The 20,493-nt window shown below is 34.0% G+C and overlaps 1 protein-coding gene across 12 annotated transcripts in view; it reads right to left on the reverse strand.

Annotated features, from left to right (window-relative positions):
* The window catches only part of LOC150093662 (uncharacterized), a 442,983-nt gene that overhangs the window by 400,816 nt on the left and 21,674 nt on the right, over positions 1-20,493 (reverse strand). For all 12 annotated transcript variants that reach the window (XR_016550305.1, XR_016550303.1, XR_016550304.1 and 9 more), the window contains exon 2: positions 16,027-16,100. Coding sequence is in view for 8 of the 12 variants with exons in the window: in XM_090412731.1 (XP_090268857.1) it covers positions 16,027-16,052 (26 nt within the window). In the remaining 4 variants the exon portion in view is untranslated. The remainder of the gene's footprint in view (positions 1-16,026; positions 16,101-20,493) is intronic.

Raw genomic sequence — 20,493 nt, forward strand, 5'->3', positions numbered from 1 at the left:
ATTTTACATACTTGAGTGTAAATGTATAGAGTGAAGGTGGAACTGACGGGAATATAATGCAAAGACTGAAAAAAGCTAATACCGCTTTTAGAAAATTAAATAATATATGGAAATCTTCAAAATACCATAATAAAACTGAAATAAAGATCTTCAATAGCAATGTATAGCCCATATTATTATATGGATCGGAGACATGATTAAATTAAATAATTTTCAAAGGCAATGTCAGCGTAAAATATTTTGGCCCAACGTATAACAAATGATTTATATAAGATGACTGTGCAAAAAAAAAAAAAAAAAAAAATCACCACCGGTGAAATAAAAAAACGCAGAAGTGGATTGGACACATACTGAGAATGCACAGCAGAGAGAGATTCCTAGAGTGACCTTGACATGGAACCCAGAAGTAAACGAAAAAGGGGAAGGTCTAAATTAACTTGACAGAGAATGACAAACGGAGAGGAAAATAATGGCTGGCTGGAAGAGCTGGAGAGAAGGCGAACTGGTGGCTCAGGACAGATATCTGGAAAAAACGGATCTCGGCCTTGAGCCATGAGACACGAAGAGGATAAGTAGGTAGTAAGAAGAAAGTAACATATAATCTTCTAGATTAGGATTACTGAATTATCTGACCCACTGAGAGTACTAATGCACTATAAGCTTACAACTTTTTGTGTGTGGGATTATGCACACAGATAATAAAAAAAAAAGCATTCATTTATGTTTCTGTAACTTTTTTGATGAATTGTTGCATACTTTATGGGTTAGAACAATTACCCGTTCTTCCTAGTTCTCATATCGTTTTCCCATTGAAATTAATATCGCAAATCACCAAGATTCAACTTGGAATTGTTTCGAATTAGTACTGAGGACAACCAAAGGTATGGATTCAGCGTGTTGTTTGTAAACTGTAAGGGAGATAAAATTCTTCCCCCCTCTATCTGAGACTAATTTAGCCTAGGATGAAAAATGTAAAAAATTCCTTGAAAATAATGTAGAAAGAAGTAGTCTGTAGATATTTAAAATTATACTATCAGTGCTATTTTTCTGATTTTGAGGACAGAGAGATCATGTAATTTTTGGTCTTCTACACAAAAAACAATGTTTGTGTAACAAACGTTCTTGTGTTTGGAGTTCCTGTCAATTAACGATTCGCAGACCGATGATGAAAAATGATCATGGATAACATAAACTCTCCTTTCCCTCAAAACATTAAAAAAAAAAAAAATCGATTTAACAATTTACTGCAGGTAATCCTTTCATTTTCTACATAATAAAGTTGATACACGTATGTTGTAGATATCCAGCATTTAACACGGCAAATAAATATTACGGATAGATGAAAGTTAAAATATTGTAATTCTCAAACAGCATTTAATCGTTTTCATAATGTATTAATTCGTAATAGATTTTGGCACCGCTTAAAGTTCGAGAAAAATCGTAGAACAGAAAATGCTGTTACTGAAAATAAATTTGATTTGTAACTGCAAAATCCCTGATGCGACCTTAATTCCAAATCACTTCTTAAAGATTAGCACACCGCCGTAAGAAACGGGAATTTAATTAGGGGTTAAGATAAGCGCTGTCCAATATGCCAGCTTCTAATTAGCGATTGACCTCTTTCCCGGGGCACATTTCAATTACAACAGACACTCTAAGTCACCCGGCGTTTCAACCACTTCTTTCATCAGCTGCCTGCCTGCTACATCAAAGCAATTACTTCGGCCTGCCATTCCAGACCGTTGAGCGAGAAGAGCGGCACACGGCAACATCCGCGGACGGACACACACGACCGTATGTACACAATTATCTCGGCCCATCCCTTCAAATTATGCGCGATCACAGTGGTCGGGTTTAAGAGCCTCCAATCGATGTTTGAGCAAACTGACCATTCAACACACAAACAATTGGTTTACGTGCACAGCTGCTGGCGGGAGGGTGTTTCATTAGTGCACGTAATAGCACTAAAGTGGAAAGACGTGATGGATCCTCTTGATTCCTGGTATTTTGGGACTAACGGACCTTTATAAGGATTACTAAGCCAGAAGACAAACTTGCTACAACAGTCAGGTTAACACGATGGCCTCAATCACCAAATGTTTGCCAGACACTTTTCTTTTCATTTTAGGGGGATCGGCTGTGTTCATTCACCCATAAATTTGTAATTAATCCTAAATTAAGTTTAATTTATTTGCACAATCTTCTTGAATAAAATCAAGTTTAAAATGTATTAATATATTATTCCAGTCTCATGCGGTGGTAGGATTTTCCTCCTGGAAATTCGAGTTTTTCATCCCGTAAAACCTGCTCGAAGAATAGGCGCAATCCATATCAGTCAATCAAGACTTGTTTGCCACCTCCGCGATGTCAAGCAGAGAACAAATGGGGAGCGAGGAGTGAGCCATTCTTCCTTGAAATATATTCCTGCTGAAAATTATTCTGAATTATTTTTAGATACTTCAGACTGTAAGTGTAGGATATGATCTATTCATGGATAATTTCGGTATAATGCAATTTTTGAATCAAGTGAATGAATAAGCATGCATCCTTCACGTTATACATTGAAAGACGGGAAAGGCAACAGAAGACACCCATTTTTTCACAATAGCATACTGTGATCATATTCAGTCACTTATTTGCTCATGCTCAGAAATTTAAAAATTATTTCAATATAAGCACATGAAGTCATTCTCTTTACATATGTTAAAGTAGTTAATTTTTATAAACAGTTCTTGTCCGGTCTCAAAAATGGCTTGGAGGTGCAGCTTGCATTGTGTTTGGCTTGGCCAGAATATGCAATGATGCTATTTTTTGGATATTCTAAGCTGTCAGGTTGAAAGAACTTTTTCACAAGAAACTTGTGTATCCCCCCCCCCATTCCAGAGTGATGTAAAGGAAGCCTAGCTTTTTCATCAGTTTTGCGATTCAATTTAGGTTCTTTATAACCGATGCAGTAGCAAACAGAATCCTATAATCTGTTGTCCTATTCATTGTTGATGGGACTACTTGATATATTCTAATGAAACCTGGTGGTTCAGGTTCCCCCCCTAAAATTTAGAGTTCAGTTTCATCCAGATGAACTTAGATAAATTTATACCATTACTAATGCAACTTTTTCATGCCCCATGTAATTACAAACTTTTTCATTACTATGGTGACGCTTTTCTTTTTCTGTTGGCAGTGAGAAAAAAAAATACTATAGTGACATTAGACTTCCACTAAACTTGTAATTATCGGCTACGGTTAAACGTTTTTGTTTGTTTGCATGTAATTATTATTACTTGACGCCTCTAAAGAGTCCAAGGAGTCATAAAATAGGTAATAAAAGGATTTTATTGGACGCAAGATACTGGATTTAAGTCTTTTAAGTGCTTTTGCCATGTTTATAGTTATTTGGACATAATATTAAAAAAAAGTATTATTTTCGTGTTTATTATATAGTATTACTATACAAATAGTACTATTTATAATATTACTATTTCATACTTATAAATTTAAAACTATTTAAATTATTATATTAAATTAAAAGTAATGTATTTACTTCTTGTATTTCTCTCTCTTTCTTTGATAGCTAGTGTTCCAGAAAACCACGTTAACGACCTTATACTTGGCTACAGTATTGGATATAAGGTGAGGTGAGGTGAGCTCTAGAAAACTGCCATGCTAGTCAACAGTTTGCGAAATTGCAGCACGATATAAATTGAACATGAATTCATTTCTGATATCTATCAGAAATTAGTTTTATATGAAAACACGAATTGTTGCAAACGTAGTACTGTAGGTGGGCTAATGAATGTTTGTATCTTTATTTTTTTATACTTTTACATAATCTGGGACCTTTCTCTAGAGACTAAATATGGAAAATTTTTTTTCAAGTCACTTCAGGCCTCCAACAAGCCAGATGATGAAATTCAACTGCCACCTAAAGACACGAAAATCCATGCTCACAGTGAGATTCTAACTCCCAGCCCGTTGGCCAAAAAAAAAAAAAAAAAGATAATCCGAAATACCTGCTTTAGACACATACAGAACATAGAAAGTTTTCAATCCAGTTCTAGCTTCTTATAAGCAGCACAGTGACATCACGAGAAATCATATTTACGTTGTGCATAATCGCACTCACAAGCAACCATGTTATCGTCTCTACCAACCAGTCGAACGGATAAAAACATCACTCCCAAAAAGCAGCATAAACATAATCCGAAACTTCAGTTTCAACTCGTTATGAAGTAGAAGTGAATCGCATTAAAATCAGACAAGGATATTTATGTGATACACTCTGATAAATGCCATTCTACTGTAAAAGATATTTATCGAAGTGCTATTATATTTTTTTAGAGACCTATGTTAATTGTGATACGGAATGTTTTCCCTGACTCGGACTATTAGAATCCCATGTTGTGGTACAAAAGATGGAACATTAAATTGGCATTCTTGATAATTCTGTGGAGCCAGGTGGGTATCAATATAATTATTATTTTTCAACCTAGATCGGTCCACCACTAGACTAAAATCTCCCCTAATATTTTCCCATTCCATTCTCATTTCAGCATTTCTCATCCAATGCATTCCAGCAGTCCTAATAATTTCATCTTCTTATCTTGTTCTTCTCATCTGTCTGACGCTATCTATAGGTGCCCATCTTCATTTTCAATCGAGAACACTTGTTCTCGATTTCATTCTCCATATAATTTTCAATTTGTGAACTACGCCTTCACATTCCAAGTTTCACTGTCATATGCACCTGCATGCAAAACACTAGTCGAAAGATTTCCTCTTCAAACTAATTGGAATATAACCTTTGAAGATATTTTTCGTTCTGTCCAAAGCCATTCACAACCCAGTTTTATCTTTTTTCATTTATTCTGTCCATTCGTCTTTGAGTTTTGTGATTTGTCTTACCGGATCATATGAATCTACTGTTTTCACTTCTCCATCATTCAGTATATTTCTGTGTGCGTGCGTGTGTGTGTGTGTGTGTGTGTGTGTGTGTGTGTGTTAGATTGTCATTCATCATCGCTTTCGCTTTGTTTATGTTCAACCCAATTTGACTGGACATTTCAGTTACTTTCCTTATTTCTATATATATCTTCTACCAAGAGATCTATATCAGCAAAACACGGATGAGTCAAAATATTTCCATTAAATTTAAACTATTCCATTCTTCCAATTCAATTCAGTTCATGAAACATTTCCTCTCAGACAGATTAAAAAAGTTTTGAAGATATTTTATCTTCCTGTCTTCATACATTAGTCTGTTATTTATTACTTTCATAAATGTTTTGTCTGCTGTCTATAATAAACTAATAAGCCTGTAATTTTTTATATTTTCCATTTCACCTTTTTTTTTCTTTCTTTTTTTTTTATAAATAATTATTAAATACATTGTTCCGTGCTTCTAGAATTTTTCTGTGTTTAAAACAAGGTGCTAAAAGTTTTGCAGGTAATTAATAAGCTAATATCTTTTCTCCAAATTTCAGCAATTGCAGTTGAATTCATCTTCACCAGGAGTATTTCTCTGCTTCATTGTTTTTAAGACCTCATCTGTTCTCTCGTAATTGTTGGCACATATAATTCACAACTCTTCTTTAAGCTGATTGTCTAAAATTTTATTTGTCAGTGTAAAGTTCTTCATAATATTCTTTAATTTTAATTATTATTTTATTTCTACATTTGGATTATTTTATTATCCCTTCCTTTTAGAAAGACAATTTATTATTTTTTCTCTATTCCCAAATCTTCTAATGACTTTCATATATTTTTATTATTTTCAATGATTTCTTTTACTTTTGCGGTATTAAAAGATCGGATTTTATGTGCCATCCTTTTTTCTGATTGTTATGCAGAGGGCTCGACAAATGCGCTTGTTCACTGGCCTGTGGTGAGTACATTTTGGCAATTGGCGAGTAGCTGCTGACTGGACAAATTATACTTTTTATTTAATAAAAAGTAACTTTTTAAACAAAATATTTTTAATATAAAAAACCCAGATATAGCACCACTGATCAGTTTATGGAACTCCTACTGACTTTAGTAAGTGATTAGGCTATATTAAAAGGAAGGGGGGGTCTTGGGTGAGTAAATTTTTTTGTGTGGCGAGTGGGATTCTGCATAATTTGTCGAGTGAGTTCCAGTTATGCATATTTCTGAGTTTATTTGAAAGTTCTCTTTTAAAGTAACTTCATATTTGCTTTTTAAATTTTTTTCGCCAAAAATTTTTATAGGTTTATTGCAACTCGTGTTTAATTAGTTTTACATATTTTCCATTTATTAATTGTAATTTTATATTTCACCATTGTAATCTCTTCTTGTATTAAAATTGTTTAACAGTCACATAATTTATTAAAAATAATATTAAACGTTTATTAAAATAATAAGTTCATAACAAAGACGTTGAAGAATAAATTCCAGCAACTTTTCTCCTCTCCAGTCCAAATTTTCCCATTTTGGGATATTTTTGCTTTCACATATTATAGAGTTTAAGTCGCCCCTGATAATGAGATCAAATTCTTTACTGTAATTTAAAGATTCTTCTAACCTGGAATAAAAATCTCCAATTTTATCTGAGTGATCCGAAGTTGGATCATAAACTTGTATAGTTTTAAGCTATCTTTTGTTTGTAGATATTCCTATTTCTGATATTCTAGATATTTCTTTCGGGTGGATTATGTTCTTTATTAATTTTATGTATTATAAAACCTACACCACCGATGGCATTTTATCGCAGTTAGAGTGGTATAATAAACGTCCATTTTGTATTTTAATCATTCTTTCGAGGGTTTCATTACATTTCATTTAATTTTCCCCTCAATAGCTCTTCCAAGTTTCACCCTGAAGAGATCTACAATTGTACCTGCCAATGAATATGCTTCTACTGTAGGGCGTTATTTCTCCTTTTCTTTGTAATCTCATCATCTTTTCTATCAGACCCACCCCCATTTCCAGAAAGGTTTAAGTCTAGTTCATCATTTAGAAGAGATTAAGTAATCTTATGTGGGTAATTATAATGCCCCTGGCCGTAAGACTATAGTCATCGGCTCTATGGCCTTTATGCTTTGTTCGATCCATATTATTACAAATGCAACATAATAATGTACTATATAATACTGCAAGAGGGGAGGAGAGATCCACCTGGCATTTTAACTGTACATGATTTAAGGAAATCAGAGTACAAAAGTTAGAACTGGCGCGCACAAACGCTGATCAGAACACACAAAAAATAGTGCACTTTGAGGAAGAGTTTGAACCTGGGTGGTGAGACCAGTACGTTCAACTGCTGCACTACAGCAAATCAGTTGCCTTTTTTTAGTGAAAGAATCAGTTAAGATGGCTTGCATTTTAACTGAATTGGTTAATCAAGATTTCGAGGAAAAGACCAGGAGAAGGACCTATTTATTTGCGGCCAAAGGTGGCAGCATTGAGATTTGCGAAAAGGCTAGCACAATCAGATGGCCATATGTATATACGATGCCAATATGTAAATATTACACTAATTGCATGCGAACTGGAAGTTTGTCCAGTGCAAATAGAAATGGAGATGGTTATCTGTGAGATCTGATTAGCATGGTGAGCAAGTCCATAGTAAGCATTACTTTTTATTTATAATATCGGATGACTTATGAGATTTCTAAACAACAATTGGACCTTGCATTTAAGTAGAATAATAAAATCGTGGAGAAATTCATATTTGAAAGCTCGGTATTAAATTTATGAAGTACGGAAACCTTTGTTTTTGAAGCATCGATGCTTAATTTCTATGAGAAAGATGTTCCTTCCCCAGCCGCAAATCACAATTTACGATGATTTGCAGGCTGTTCTCGTAGTCCATAATGCAGAAATAAATGTCCATAAAATTTTAAGAGAAACAGACTCGTATATTTATTAATACAGAACTGCTGCTAGTTTCAATGCATAAAAATCAAATACAAATCTTGTAAAATGCATTTTCAAAACATATCAGAACGATATCATGGACAAATGCTGCGTATTTGCAACACACACACACGCGCGTTCGATCCGTGATTCTATTAAAGTTCGCATTTTAACAAACTTGCACAGTGTAACAGTTAATGCGAGGCATGCAAAAATACCGAGTGCATATTTCTACAAAATATTCTTATCAGCATGAGTGAAAAAAAAATACGCATATTCAATCTCAAGTAAGCAAATGCATTCATTCGATCCAGATTTATAGCTTTCTGCAAACCACGAGCCAACCTAATGCAATCCTAATGCAATGTCAACAATTGAGTTTAGATTGGCCACAGTATTTTTTTTTCCTGTAAAACTGAAGGTTGTTCAAACCCATCTTTGAGATTTTCATGTTTCCTGATTATTAACATTGATTGCTTATAGATTAGAGACTGCAGTAAAAGATGCGAACATATTATTATTGAATGAATATACGCAGATTTTTCTTATATTAAACGAATAAACCGAAGCATTATTTCTCACACAATATGCTTACGAAAATATCAGGAATTTCTAAGTACCCCAACACTCGAAATTCACTGTAATAAACTGCAAAAGTAAATCGAGGAATAAGGAGTGCTTCCCGATGGAGATTTTTGATAACCGTGTTACGTGCTTATTATGGATTTTTACGTCCTCCTAATTTCCACCGAAAATTTTTTTCGAAAATGTTATGAGAAAATTGATCCATTTAAAACAAAAACTGAACCGTGCAGAGTGAGATAGCAATGCTACTTTAATACGAAAAAAATTATAGAACAATATGGTTTCTTATAGTCCAATAACTGTTTCATGTCTGTTCATGGGACTGATTTTTTTGTTTCCGGGGGGAAAAGCCTAGCCATCTCCGTATTATGCCTGCTAACTTACCTTTAGCTGAACAGGACTGATTAAAATTATGCGCGTCGTAAAAGGGATTCCAACTACCCAGGTCTTTCTAACTAAATGGCTTCGTCTATACCGACTGAACTACGCAGGCTCCATTATTATTATTGTTGCTAGTAGTAATATGCGACTTCAATACAGCAATTATTATGGGATGAATTTTACTCAGATTCGCTATTTGAAACTTTTACAAGAAAATGTCGAACCCTTCCAGTTTTCAGTTCAGCGATATTTGGGGCAACAAAGAAGTAACGTGTCCAAATTATGTACTGTATTATAAAAACTCTGACTTAAATGACTTAGCAGAAGTCGTTGGTACAAGAAGCTGTCTGCATGGTTCAGTTTTTGTTCTAAATGGATTACTTTTACCATAACATTATCGAAAATTTAAAATTTTCGGTGAATTGTTTTTTCGATGGATTGCATTTTAGACGAATTTTCGTTCGATGAATTTTCATCAGTCTATCCATCATATTTGTCGCGTTATATCCTATTCGATTCAACGTGGGAAGTGACTAAATATCTGCTACATAAACCCACCTTTTTAATATAATTTTCCCAAAAATGAAACGCTGTAATACATACAAATAGATTAATTTATCGAATTACAATTTTTTTTTTATATATAAAACATGATTTTTACATTCGATGTTATTGAATACAAACAACACAAACAAAGAGATTAATTAATGCAATTTCTAACGTGTGATAATAAAATTACTTAAAACCATTAAGTTATTTTTCATTTACATAATTTGATCCGATGGTTATGTTTCAATGTACATCTTATAATTCTTGATTTTTATTAAGTAATAATTTGTTTACTTCTTAAGTATTTTTGCTTTTTACAGTAAGACAAACGATTACTGAAAATAAAGTAACTATAAGAATTAGTTTTTTTCTCTCTATTTTACAAATCGGTACTTTCTGTTCAGGCTATTTTGATAATGATTAAGACAGCACAAACCGTGCAAGTAAAATGAGAGATAAAGAAAAAGAATGAGCGAAATAAAAGATTGTCAGTTACGCAAAGCATGCAAAAATACAAAATTTAATTAAGAGTAAATAATTAAATTGATGGAAACGACTTTCTAGTTTTATATAAAAAAATAAAAACGAGCAGAGTTAATTGCAAAAATTCCCACAGTAAATTAACTCGATGCGAGACAATCTTGGTATGTTTGTTTATCATGAGAGCAATCAATAACAGCTTAATTTCTATTCTGATTTCATTTTATCATTGAAAGTTTTACTAGTATTCGATGCTTTTGCTTCCTAGAGTCTTTTCTACAATATCGGGGGTGGGGGGAGAATGTTGCTTCCTGAGAAGTTCTCAGGATTGTTGTATTTTTTTGTATATTTTAAAGATATGCTATTACAAGATGCACCAAACTTTGTGTGAGACTTTAGAGGACTGTGCCTCAGCATATCCAACAGTTGCGAGATGGGTGACCACGTTTAAAACTGGGCATCTTGAGATAACAGATGCCCTCAGGTCAGGATGACCTTTCACAGCGATCATACCTGAAATCATCGATACAGCGCATGCCATGATCCTTGATGATGACGAATACCAGCCGAAAACATTGCAGAAACTCTTGGACTCTGCAAACACTTCTGGACATGCTTTTAGCGAAGTGGGTCCCCAAATGGTTAAATGCCGACCAAAAGAGAGAACGTGTGCTTTCATCTCAAGGGATTTTGGGTAATTGAGAAATCAGGTGCAATTTGTTTGGCTCTTATGTGACTATTGATGACCAAGGAACAGTCAATGGAGTGGAATCACTAAGATTCTCCACCGTCAAAGAAGTTCCGAACCCAAAAGTCAGCAGGGAAGGTTCTTGCCATTGTCTTTTGGGATAGGAACTTCTTTGACGGTGGAGAATCTTAGTGATTCTACTCCATTGACTGTTGTTTGGTCTCTGGGTCATCAACTTGGGCTTTCAATGTCTGCCTCACTCACCCTATTCGCCAGACCTGGAGCCATCTGACTATTTCAATTCCCAAATTTAAAGAAACACTTGAAAGGAAAAAAAATTCACCACAGATGATTAAGTCATATCTGCAGCTGACGACTGGTTTGTGGAACAAAGGAAAGACTTTTTTTTCTCAGAGCTTTGCAAATGATGAAGCAGGGTTGTAACAAATGCATAACACTTCGTTGGAATATGTAGAATAATGTGTAAGTTACATGGTTCTACTTAAATTCCTCTATGGTGATTATCACTTTTCAGCACACCATCGTATATTATTATTATCGAAAGAACGAACTGGTGTGTTACAAGTCAGCTAACAATGCCATAATCAAAACTCAGAATTTTTTTGTAAATTTTGTACCTGAAGCTATTTATTGTCCTTTTCAACATACAATTTAAAATTATTCTTAAAAAATTACATGATCATTAATGACGTACATTTGCGAGACTGAAAGGATTAGATTTAAACGAAAATTCAAGTGATGATTTAAATTCTTGTAAATAGCTTAATTTTTATAAATTAAATTCTGAACATTCAGAGTGAACTTATTTGCATACAGACGGAAGAATGTATCTTTCTTTCAATACCTATTTTACATTATTTGAACTATCGAAGCATGTTTTTGTAAAACTAAGATGACACAATCAGCTTTACAGTTCTCAAAGTCATAATAATGGCTACGGAATTTCTCACTGATGTTACGATCACCCCTCCTCGATCTTTTCTTGTGATTCTTTTGATAACAAAACCATTATAAATTAATGAAATATGGTTTTTATTTATAAATATTCAATTTCTTTGACAATATTTATGTTCTCTATTCAAAAAAGATTCTAAATTTTGCAGATTTCTCCATAGTTCTTACGGAAGTAAACCGAACTGAAAGAAAACATTCGTAAAAACAAGGCGTTGTAGTTCCACGTGTTGTATAAAAACAGGAAGACGTTGGTGCATATTCAAACACATCCATCAGTACTCTCCGCAGACAGAACCGTGAATCTAATCAATGAATCGATAAACACGAAGAACCACTTAAGACATCTCTTAGGAGAGACCGTGGCAGTAAATACCTCCCTGGAGAACGAGTTAACCGATAAGAATAAGAAAAAGAAGCGTACATGGATAAAATAGATCAGAAAACTGGGTAGATATTTGGCAAATACCTATGCATTTAAGGTGTCGAGAGAAAACATTAGACGGGATGTGATTAGTAGTCCCTCCCTCTCCCCTCCTATCTGAGGGGAGGGGAATATATCTCTTTCGCTAGTAAATAAAACATAACCAAAATATAGCAAGTCGCTTATCGGGAAAAGTTATCGTTATGTTAATTATATGAAAAGCCAAAGGCTTCAATTCGACGATATAAACTTATTTAAGTTAAGAGATATTACATCCCATATTGTTTCATAGCCGAATAAGAAACTCAAAGAGTTTCATGCCGAATATAGTAAATATATAAAGTTCGGCGAGTCCAAGCGTAAGCGAATACCTGGATAGTGTCACAACTGACCCTTTAGGGAGTGCAACACTGAGGCAACTCATGGTAAGGGTGGAGCAAGCGCCGATCACTCTTCTTGATATTTCCCCATAATGTGAAACTCAGCTCCTAGGAGCTGTATTACTGTTCTACATTATGAGTGAGAGAAGGTCACTACTCAGACCCGTTTCAACCTTTTTTGAGGTCTCATCAGCGAGTAGGAAGACCTAGAAATACCAAACAGAACTTACATATACCCTACTATGAGAATTGCCAAGAAGGTGTCCTATCAAGAATAGTAATAGGAGCTTGCTCCACCCTTACCATGAGTTGCCTCAGTGTTTCACTCCCTAAAGGGTCATTTGTAACACTATCCAGGTATTTGCTTACGCTTGGACTCGCCGAACTTTATATTTACTATATTCGGCATGAAACTCTTTGAGTTTCTTATTCGGCTATGAAACAATATGGGATGTAATATCCCTTAGCTTAATAAGTTATCGTTATGTTTTGCAGTATTCGGTGCAGTTGTCGAGGGGGGGGGGGGGGGAAATTAGCGATAAAGCCACTCAGTACGCCATATTCGGCAACGTTCGAACAAAATAAGGTCTCGAAATATTTGAAGAAAAATCACATCGTCAGATTATCGCCCACGAAATAGTTTTATCTGGCCACCATCCATTCAAGGCTTGCTCCACTTAAGAGCACTTCCCCAAGTAAGAAATATTTTTTTGCACCAATAAAACAATGAGTTCGGCGGGAGTCTCTGGAAATAACGGCAATGAATAATAATATTATGCCTTTAACTGGAAAATATGACAATAAGTATGAATAAAGATACACGTTTAAGGTTTTGTTAATTTTAATACCAGCGTAACAACAGTTTCATAATTGCTATTTTACGCAATTTCCTAAAAAACATTAGGTGTAATTAAATAATATGTTTAAACTAAAAAAATGTTCACTATGGTAATCAGTAATTTCGCAAAATAGCGAACTTCAATCACATAATGTATATGAAGATAACTGTGACAAATAAAAATCTCACTATGAGTGGCACGTAATTGTAACACAGGATTTTCAGAGATGGCAACATCGGTGACTTTAAATCTACCAGTGTTGTTAATTCAGAAAAGTTTCACATCAAACACCACTAGTTTAACACGAAGTAAGTTTCATGTAGCCTTCTAATGTAAGTTGAATGCTTATTGTTGGAAGTACTTCAGAAAGTGAAGATTCTGCTGATTATATAAAGGACCGAAATATAAATTATTACATACTATATCACAAACAATACATCAATTTCATTTCTCTCTCTCAGCAATAATCAACTAAACTGATTGTGCACATTAAAAAAATAAATTTGTTTATTTTTGTTTTTGAACTTATGTAACAAAACTAAATCCTGTATTTATAGTTTAGCAAAAACAAAACAAAAAAAAAAATCTCGAATTTTGCAGAGTTCGTACCTAATACTGAAGTATAACTGCAAGCATTGCTAGTTAGTCGACTTTAGAATATTCTTTTCCCGTATTGTCCTTATAGTAATCGTATAAAAGTACACATGGCAACGGATGGTCCTATTTTCGATACGTTATTATTTTTTTTTTTTTTTTAACCAGTTCTCTGTACCATTTTTGGTATTCACGTTTTCGTACTTTCTCGAAGTTTTCTAAAACTTCATTATTTGGTCTTCCATTCTTGTAAACAGGAATGGAAGCCAAATAATGACTAATTTACGACTGATTTATATCTAAAAAGAAAGGGAAATGGCAACAGAGCATACAGAGATACCAACATGTATGGGAACATCACGCTCGTGATCAAATTAAAATTCTAATTTTACGAGAAATTCTACTTCCGTGTGAAAATTTTATAACATAAAATGGAATAAGTAAATTTTTTTTCAGCAGTTTATAACGACTGGCGATGAGGAAGAACTCAAATGTGTGTAATATACCTACATAATAGCAAGCCAGCTTGCTTGTCCGACTGTGCAGTATTTTCATTTTTCCCAGTAAACAAGCTCTTAGTTCGAATAATATGCAGTCGCATGGATGTCTGTGAATGCCTTTATTTGGTAGATAATTTTCAACTCTCAGTGTGAGACCATACCAAGCGTGAAAAACATTTCCATGTTTGTTTATTGGTTTATTACAGCAGAAGGATTATTTATTTAACCTTCGGCCAATTTAGTACTAAATTAGTATTCTATTTTTTAAGAAATTTAATGATTTTGCAGTTAAAATTATTTATTATAACTTTAAAACTGATTATACAATTATTAAGGAAAAGAGTGTGAAAATTACGATAACTTCTTCGGTGGTGGTGGGAGTTGTGGAAAGAAGTTAAAACATTTGCAGAAATTACACTTACAGAGATAATATTGGCTATTAACTGTAATATTTTACAAAAACATGAATTCTGATTCTCTCAGAAACCATATCAAGAACAAGTTTTCTTATAAATGGCTGTTTTCACTTTCTTTTCCAGTTATTTGAAGCTAAAGCTACGCAGGAAACAGTGAATATGACTACATAGTCTAAAATCGGCTGCATTTGTATCATTACAGCAAAATGAGTCTGCTTAAACATCAACTGGCATTTCCTTTAATATATTTGTACTACTCTAGAATGCATTTTTTCCAGTCGATAGAGAATCCTAGTGTTCAAAATTTAAAGTTGAAAATTTGTTCGATTTTATTACATGAAAGTGGAATTATTTGACAGTTATGAACCACATCAGGTTTTTTTTGGGGGGGGGGGGGGAAGAGGGATACAAGATGAAGCTGCATATAGCATTTGCAGTCAAAATATCTTATTAAATGCATTAAAAGTTTTTAAAAAATGTAAACGATGTAGCCGACTGCAAAAAAATTGGAAACTAGTTCACGATTTAAAATAAAAATGTAAACAATTGACGAATTCATAGAAAAGAATTTTTTTTTAAATAATAAAATCAATAACATTCCAAATTCTTTATTATTACTTTGAAATTTATATATACCAAGCACAAATTTTCGTCCTTCAATCTCCGCCACACACACAAACTTTAGATACTTTAGTTAAAAATGACGATCTCATAATATATATACAAATTAGTAGCGTATTTCAAGTTTGAGTTACAAAAACTACTTAAAATCCTAGCAAGTACTAAAAAAATCTACAGCTGGGTCTAAGTTGGTCGGGTTTATTTTCAAAATATCCGATATTTCTATCTTGGTAAGCCCCAGAAGAACATGTGCTATTGAGAGGCGAAATACATTCATAATCATCGAAATATTTGGTCGCTGTGTGGAATTAAGGTTAATGAGCCCAACGAAGAAAGGCTTTTTCAACAGAGAAGCAGATCACTGTTTGCACATGAAATGTTAGATACAATGTCCTGTCATGACTAACTGATTTGGCTACATAGAAAGCTAAATTAATACTATGATAAGTCCCATTTGTAGTCTTAAGCCAATCAACTTGGGCCTTCTCTAGTCTGTTTATTTTGCGGATGAAAAAACCCTGTATGAGATTGGCCATCTCACCTTCAGATGCAAGTCCGTACAAAATGTTTATCGTTTCTAATCCAGATCTTTCAAACCTAAAGACAAATGTCCTTGCGCCTGCGCTACAAACCTCTGAAAACATGCTTTTAACAATGAAAATACAGTATAATTTAGAAATAATAATAATATAATTTATACCGTTTTCGACATTACTTTTACTTACTTAATCAGTGTATTATTCCACACCATATAACCAATTGGGTTATTCTTCTTACTAAGCTCGAAAACCAGTTTTGTCTGAAAAAAAAAAAAAAAAGAAATAATCAAAAATAACTAATGACAGCATTTAAAAATACTGCTGAAATAGATTTCAGATTCTATTTTCAAGAGAAGTAAGGGATTCACGTGCTTTTCAAACTAATAAAATATATCAAGCGAAGAGTATGGTTAAGCACTCAGTATGCCATCGCGACAGCTTAAGAAGTGTTTACTATTAAACCGATTGTACAAATAATGCACTTGAACAGTGCATTTAGCAGGGGCGGCTCGTGCACAGGCACTACAGCATCCCCAATTTTTCTCGATATATAAATATATTTATTAATTTATTTATATTTGCTTGTAATATTTAATTTTATCATCAACAATGCTATATAATTCTCTTATTTTGTATAAAAAATAATAAAAATCCATCTTGTAGCACTTAGGAGGGAGGGCGAAGGACGCTAGCAGCACTGTGTTTACCACAGTGTCATATTGCTACGCGCGCGCAAGCATATGCACGTCATAGTGAGATACGAGCTATTACCGTAATGCGGCACTGTCCGTCGCGAAGTTCCACTGCTGTTTATATGCAGTTTGCGGCCGTAGTAGAGTGTTCGTAGTGCTTATCGTGTTTACTCCGTAAATACGATATATCCCATGATCAACAAAGAAAAACTTGAAACTGAACTTCAAGTATTCTACAGTAGACCCGACATGCATGATTATTGTAAATTAATACTTGTTAAAATTTATAACAGAAAATAATTTAGATTGTGTTCTTAGTGAAATTACTGTATTGATAAAAATTCTCTTGACAATTCCTATGACTACATCAGAGCCTGAACTGTTTTTCAACATTAAAGAGAATAAAAACATTTCTGAGAAGCACTATGAATCAGGAGAGGTTAAATACACTTGCGATGATTTCAACGGAGAAAAATTTCTTCAACAGTCACACAAACCTCAAGGAAAAGGTTATTGACCTTTTCGCTCGAAACAAAACAAGAATGGATTTTATTTTTATGTAATTTTGAATTATATCAAACTGTATAATTTTATCGATAATAAACAATATTGTTTCATGTTTAATTTTTAAAAAAATTTTTTTTTTAATTTTTACCATAATTTTGATATTTTATCAAAATTATGGTAAAAATAATAACACGTACACACTGTAAAAGCGTACACTGTACTTACAGTGACAAAAAATGCATTTGGGAAATGTCCATTCCAAATTCCATTCATAGCCAGTGAATCTTTTATTTAGCTAAGGGATTTCTGACCTATTTTGTTGGTTTGCATTTGAGCTGCTAATCCTCAAATAACGGTAAAAGAAAGCATTAAGTATTTGCTCGTTCGGCGACTGATACCAGTTCGGAAGCAGATTACGATCAATAATGTATCACAGTAAACTAAAAAACAGGATAACTAGAAATCCGATTCCTACACAGAATCTGCATCTCGTCTGTGGGAGACGACAGCCTCAGTCACACCTGGCGTTAAATAAAAGTATCAACCTAAGTTTCGATTGAACTCTTGGTTGAATTTCTTTTTTTTACTTCAGTCTCTGGCATGTATGTCAGCCTTGGTAGCTGAAACTCTCCGCAGAATGGATGTTTATAAACTTCTTCCAAATTTGGAAATTAATAAAAAATGACCACAAGAAAAATATGACTATCAATAATCACTCGATGTTACGATGTTACGACAGTATCTTGATTTTTTGAAGTCTGAAATGACAAAAATCGATATATTTTTGATTACAGAAAGGTCCCCAGTTTATATAACCTTTGATCCATCAGTGCACCATAGTTTCCCAAAACCTTTTGAGTGGAATAGCTGTTAAAAACATATGCAGAAGAAAGCTTTTATGCATTTCAGAAATTCTTCTGGCATTCATGCAAGAGAAATGTTTGATATATCAGACGTGTGTGTGTGTGTGTGTGTATGTGGTTTTGCTCGCTCGTGTACTATTTTATTAAGGAGAATTTTAGTGTCTAGGAGTGGTATTTAAAGATTTTTAAAGTTCGTTATTTTATGTAGCCTATGAAAAATTATTCTGTGATTAGTGGAAGGCACAGTGTTCAAATAAGACTTTATATAAAGGTTCAGTCTTAGTGTGTGGGTGGGTCGCTAGAACGAATTCGACAGAAATCTACCCATCTATATGCGTTCATTTAATATCCCGTTTGATCAATAACAGAAATTGTTTGAATTTAACGAATTCAGCTATTGCAGCATAGCGTTGTGTTACTATCATTCAATAGAAACAGCCTCAGTGATTCAGTGGTTTCGACGAAGTCTTTTGGTTGGATATACTTGTGATCGAATGTGTCTAGTACGAGAAGAACCTTCATCAGGGTTTTTTCAATAAAAGATGAACCTACCAGTCTCATACGGAGGTGTCAGGCTTTCCTGGAAACCTGGATGTTTTTCACCTAGCAACTTGGCAAACAGGCCAGGAGAATATATGTAATTTACACACAAGTATATATTTAGACATTCGACTAGCCACCTTACCTTAAATTATGGTTACGAAAGTCAACAGCTTGTAGGCCTTAAGAGCGTAAGTATAATATGATTAGCCTACAGAATCACACATTCGTTTATTTAGTTTGACTTTTCTGAAGCGATCTTATTAAAAGATTGGGCTGATTTCCTTCAAGAAAAACGGTATTCAAGATATGGTCTTGCACGCATATCCTATTGTTGATCGAAGGTTATTTTCCCAAAGCTATTGATGAGAGTATTGACGTAGTAGTGATGTTTCATGTCTACGAATCATATGTAAGTGTATGGCTTGACCGGTGGCTTTGTAGAAATGAAATTTCTGTTTGAAATATGATGAATGTGCTTTCTCTTTCCCCCTTTCATTTGTAATATCCATATAGGAACCAAAGTATTAATATTGAGTTTTCCGAGAATGTAGTCATTTAACATTGTACTGTGTTTAAAGTGACTTTGTGATGTTTTATTTCGATGCTTAGACAATTTGGTCTTTGGTAGGATTATAGATATTTAATCTACTTAAGTTGATATTCCTGTTTAATTATAAATCCCGTCTGGACATCATATTTATGTATGAACTCTCACCCACACAAGTGCTTCCAAAACATAGTACAACAGTGTTGTGGGTATGCAAGAAATTAAGGGAAAAAAGAGTCTATTGATGTGTTACTTGGATAGCTGATTGTAGCCAAAGGACTACAGCGAGTCGTTGAAGTAACACCTTCCAGCTGTTCAAAAAAAGTATCAGCAAGGTTGTTCCGAAGAGGGGAGAGAGAGAGGCGGAATGGGGGAGAAATTGGTTTTCAGTGAGTTTTGTGTTGGACTGGATAGGGATAAGACCCGGGGGGTCTTACTTTTTTCTTTCTTTTTTTTTTTTTTTTACATATACGAAGAAAAAAGTGGAGGAGGTGCGATAGAAGAGAACAGCGTCTGGGAGTTCGTCAAAATACCTATAGAAAAGGAACAAATGAAAATTAGAATGCTGCCAATGCAAAAGTGATCGAGTGAGAGAAGAATCATCTTAATATTATGTCTGAAGAAAATAATGAAGTTTAAGCATTTTTGAGATATTTTAGAGTATGAAAAGGACTTCATTAAAATAGTGTGCACATCTTTATCTTTTGATAAGTTTTTGCCATCGGAAGTTAAATATCTAGATTCAGTGAACGATCTTGGTACTTGCCATTTCCAGGAAAAATGCCGGAAAGATCTGCTGAATTATTGCAGATAAGGATACTAAACTTTTCCTTCCTCATCAGAGGAGAGAATTTCAACGCCATATAGAAAAGCGACAAAAAATATCTAGCGAAAACTAATGGTGCTTAGGTGAAACACTTCAGTTTTAATTACAGTTCTTAAGAAAGGTTGGCACATCGAAGTCAAAAAAATGGTAAATGTAATTTCTAGCATTCGAACCAGGACACTGTTTATGCATATAATCAAGAGAAGAAAATTTAATTTTTATTCAGGAGTAGTAGTCATTGTACGATTTCGTCTAAAATGTAAGTTTTTTTTTCTATCAATGTGTGTGTGGAGCAGTTCTGAATCCTAACAGAATTAACGTAAGCAGAGTCCAACATTTAGGGTTACACAAGGCGAAAGCGCATCGTTTGTTTTTATTCAACAACTACAGCTAGAATAAAAAAACAAATGATTTGTTAGCAAGCTCATCTTGCTGAACGCTAACTCACGGTGCCTAATTTTCGTATGAATACAAGACTAGCAGTGCATTATACAACAGATGGAGGGTCACTTGCCATGAAAAGGTCGAAATGATACGCTATTATCAGTCTTCCCTTGCAAAAAAAAAAAAAAAAAAAAAAAAAAAAAAAAAAAAAAACATCGATCCGCAAAGTCAAGTGCAGCTAGCGGAGACAAATAATTTGACCCAGTAGGGTGTGTATCAACAGAAGGGAGA

This window comes from Typopeltis vanoorti, chromosome 23 (assembly GCF_054136105.1).
Source record: "Typopeltis vanoorti isolate ZY-2024b chromosome 23, IOZ_Tvanoo_1.0, whole genome shotgun sequence".
Lineage (NCBI taxonomy): Eukaryota > Metazoa > Arthropoda > Arachnida > Uropygi > Thelyphonidae > Typopeltis > Typopeltis vanoorti.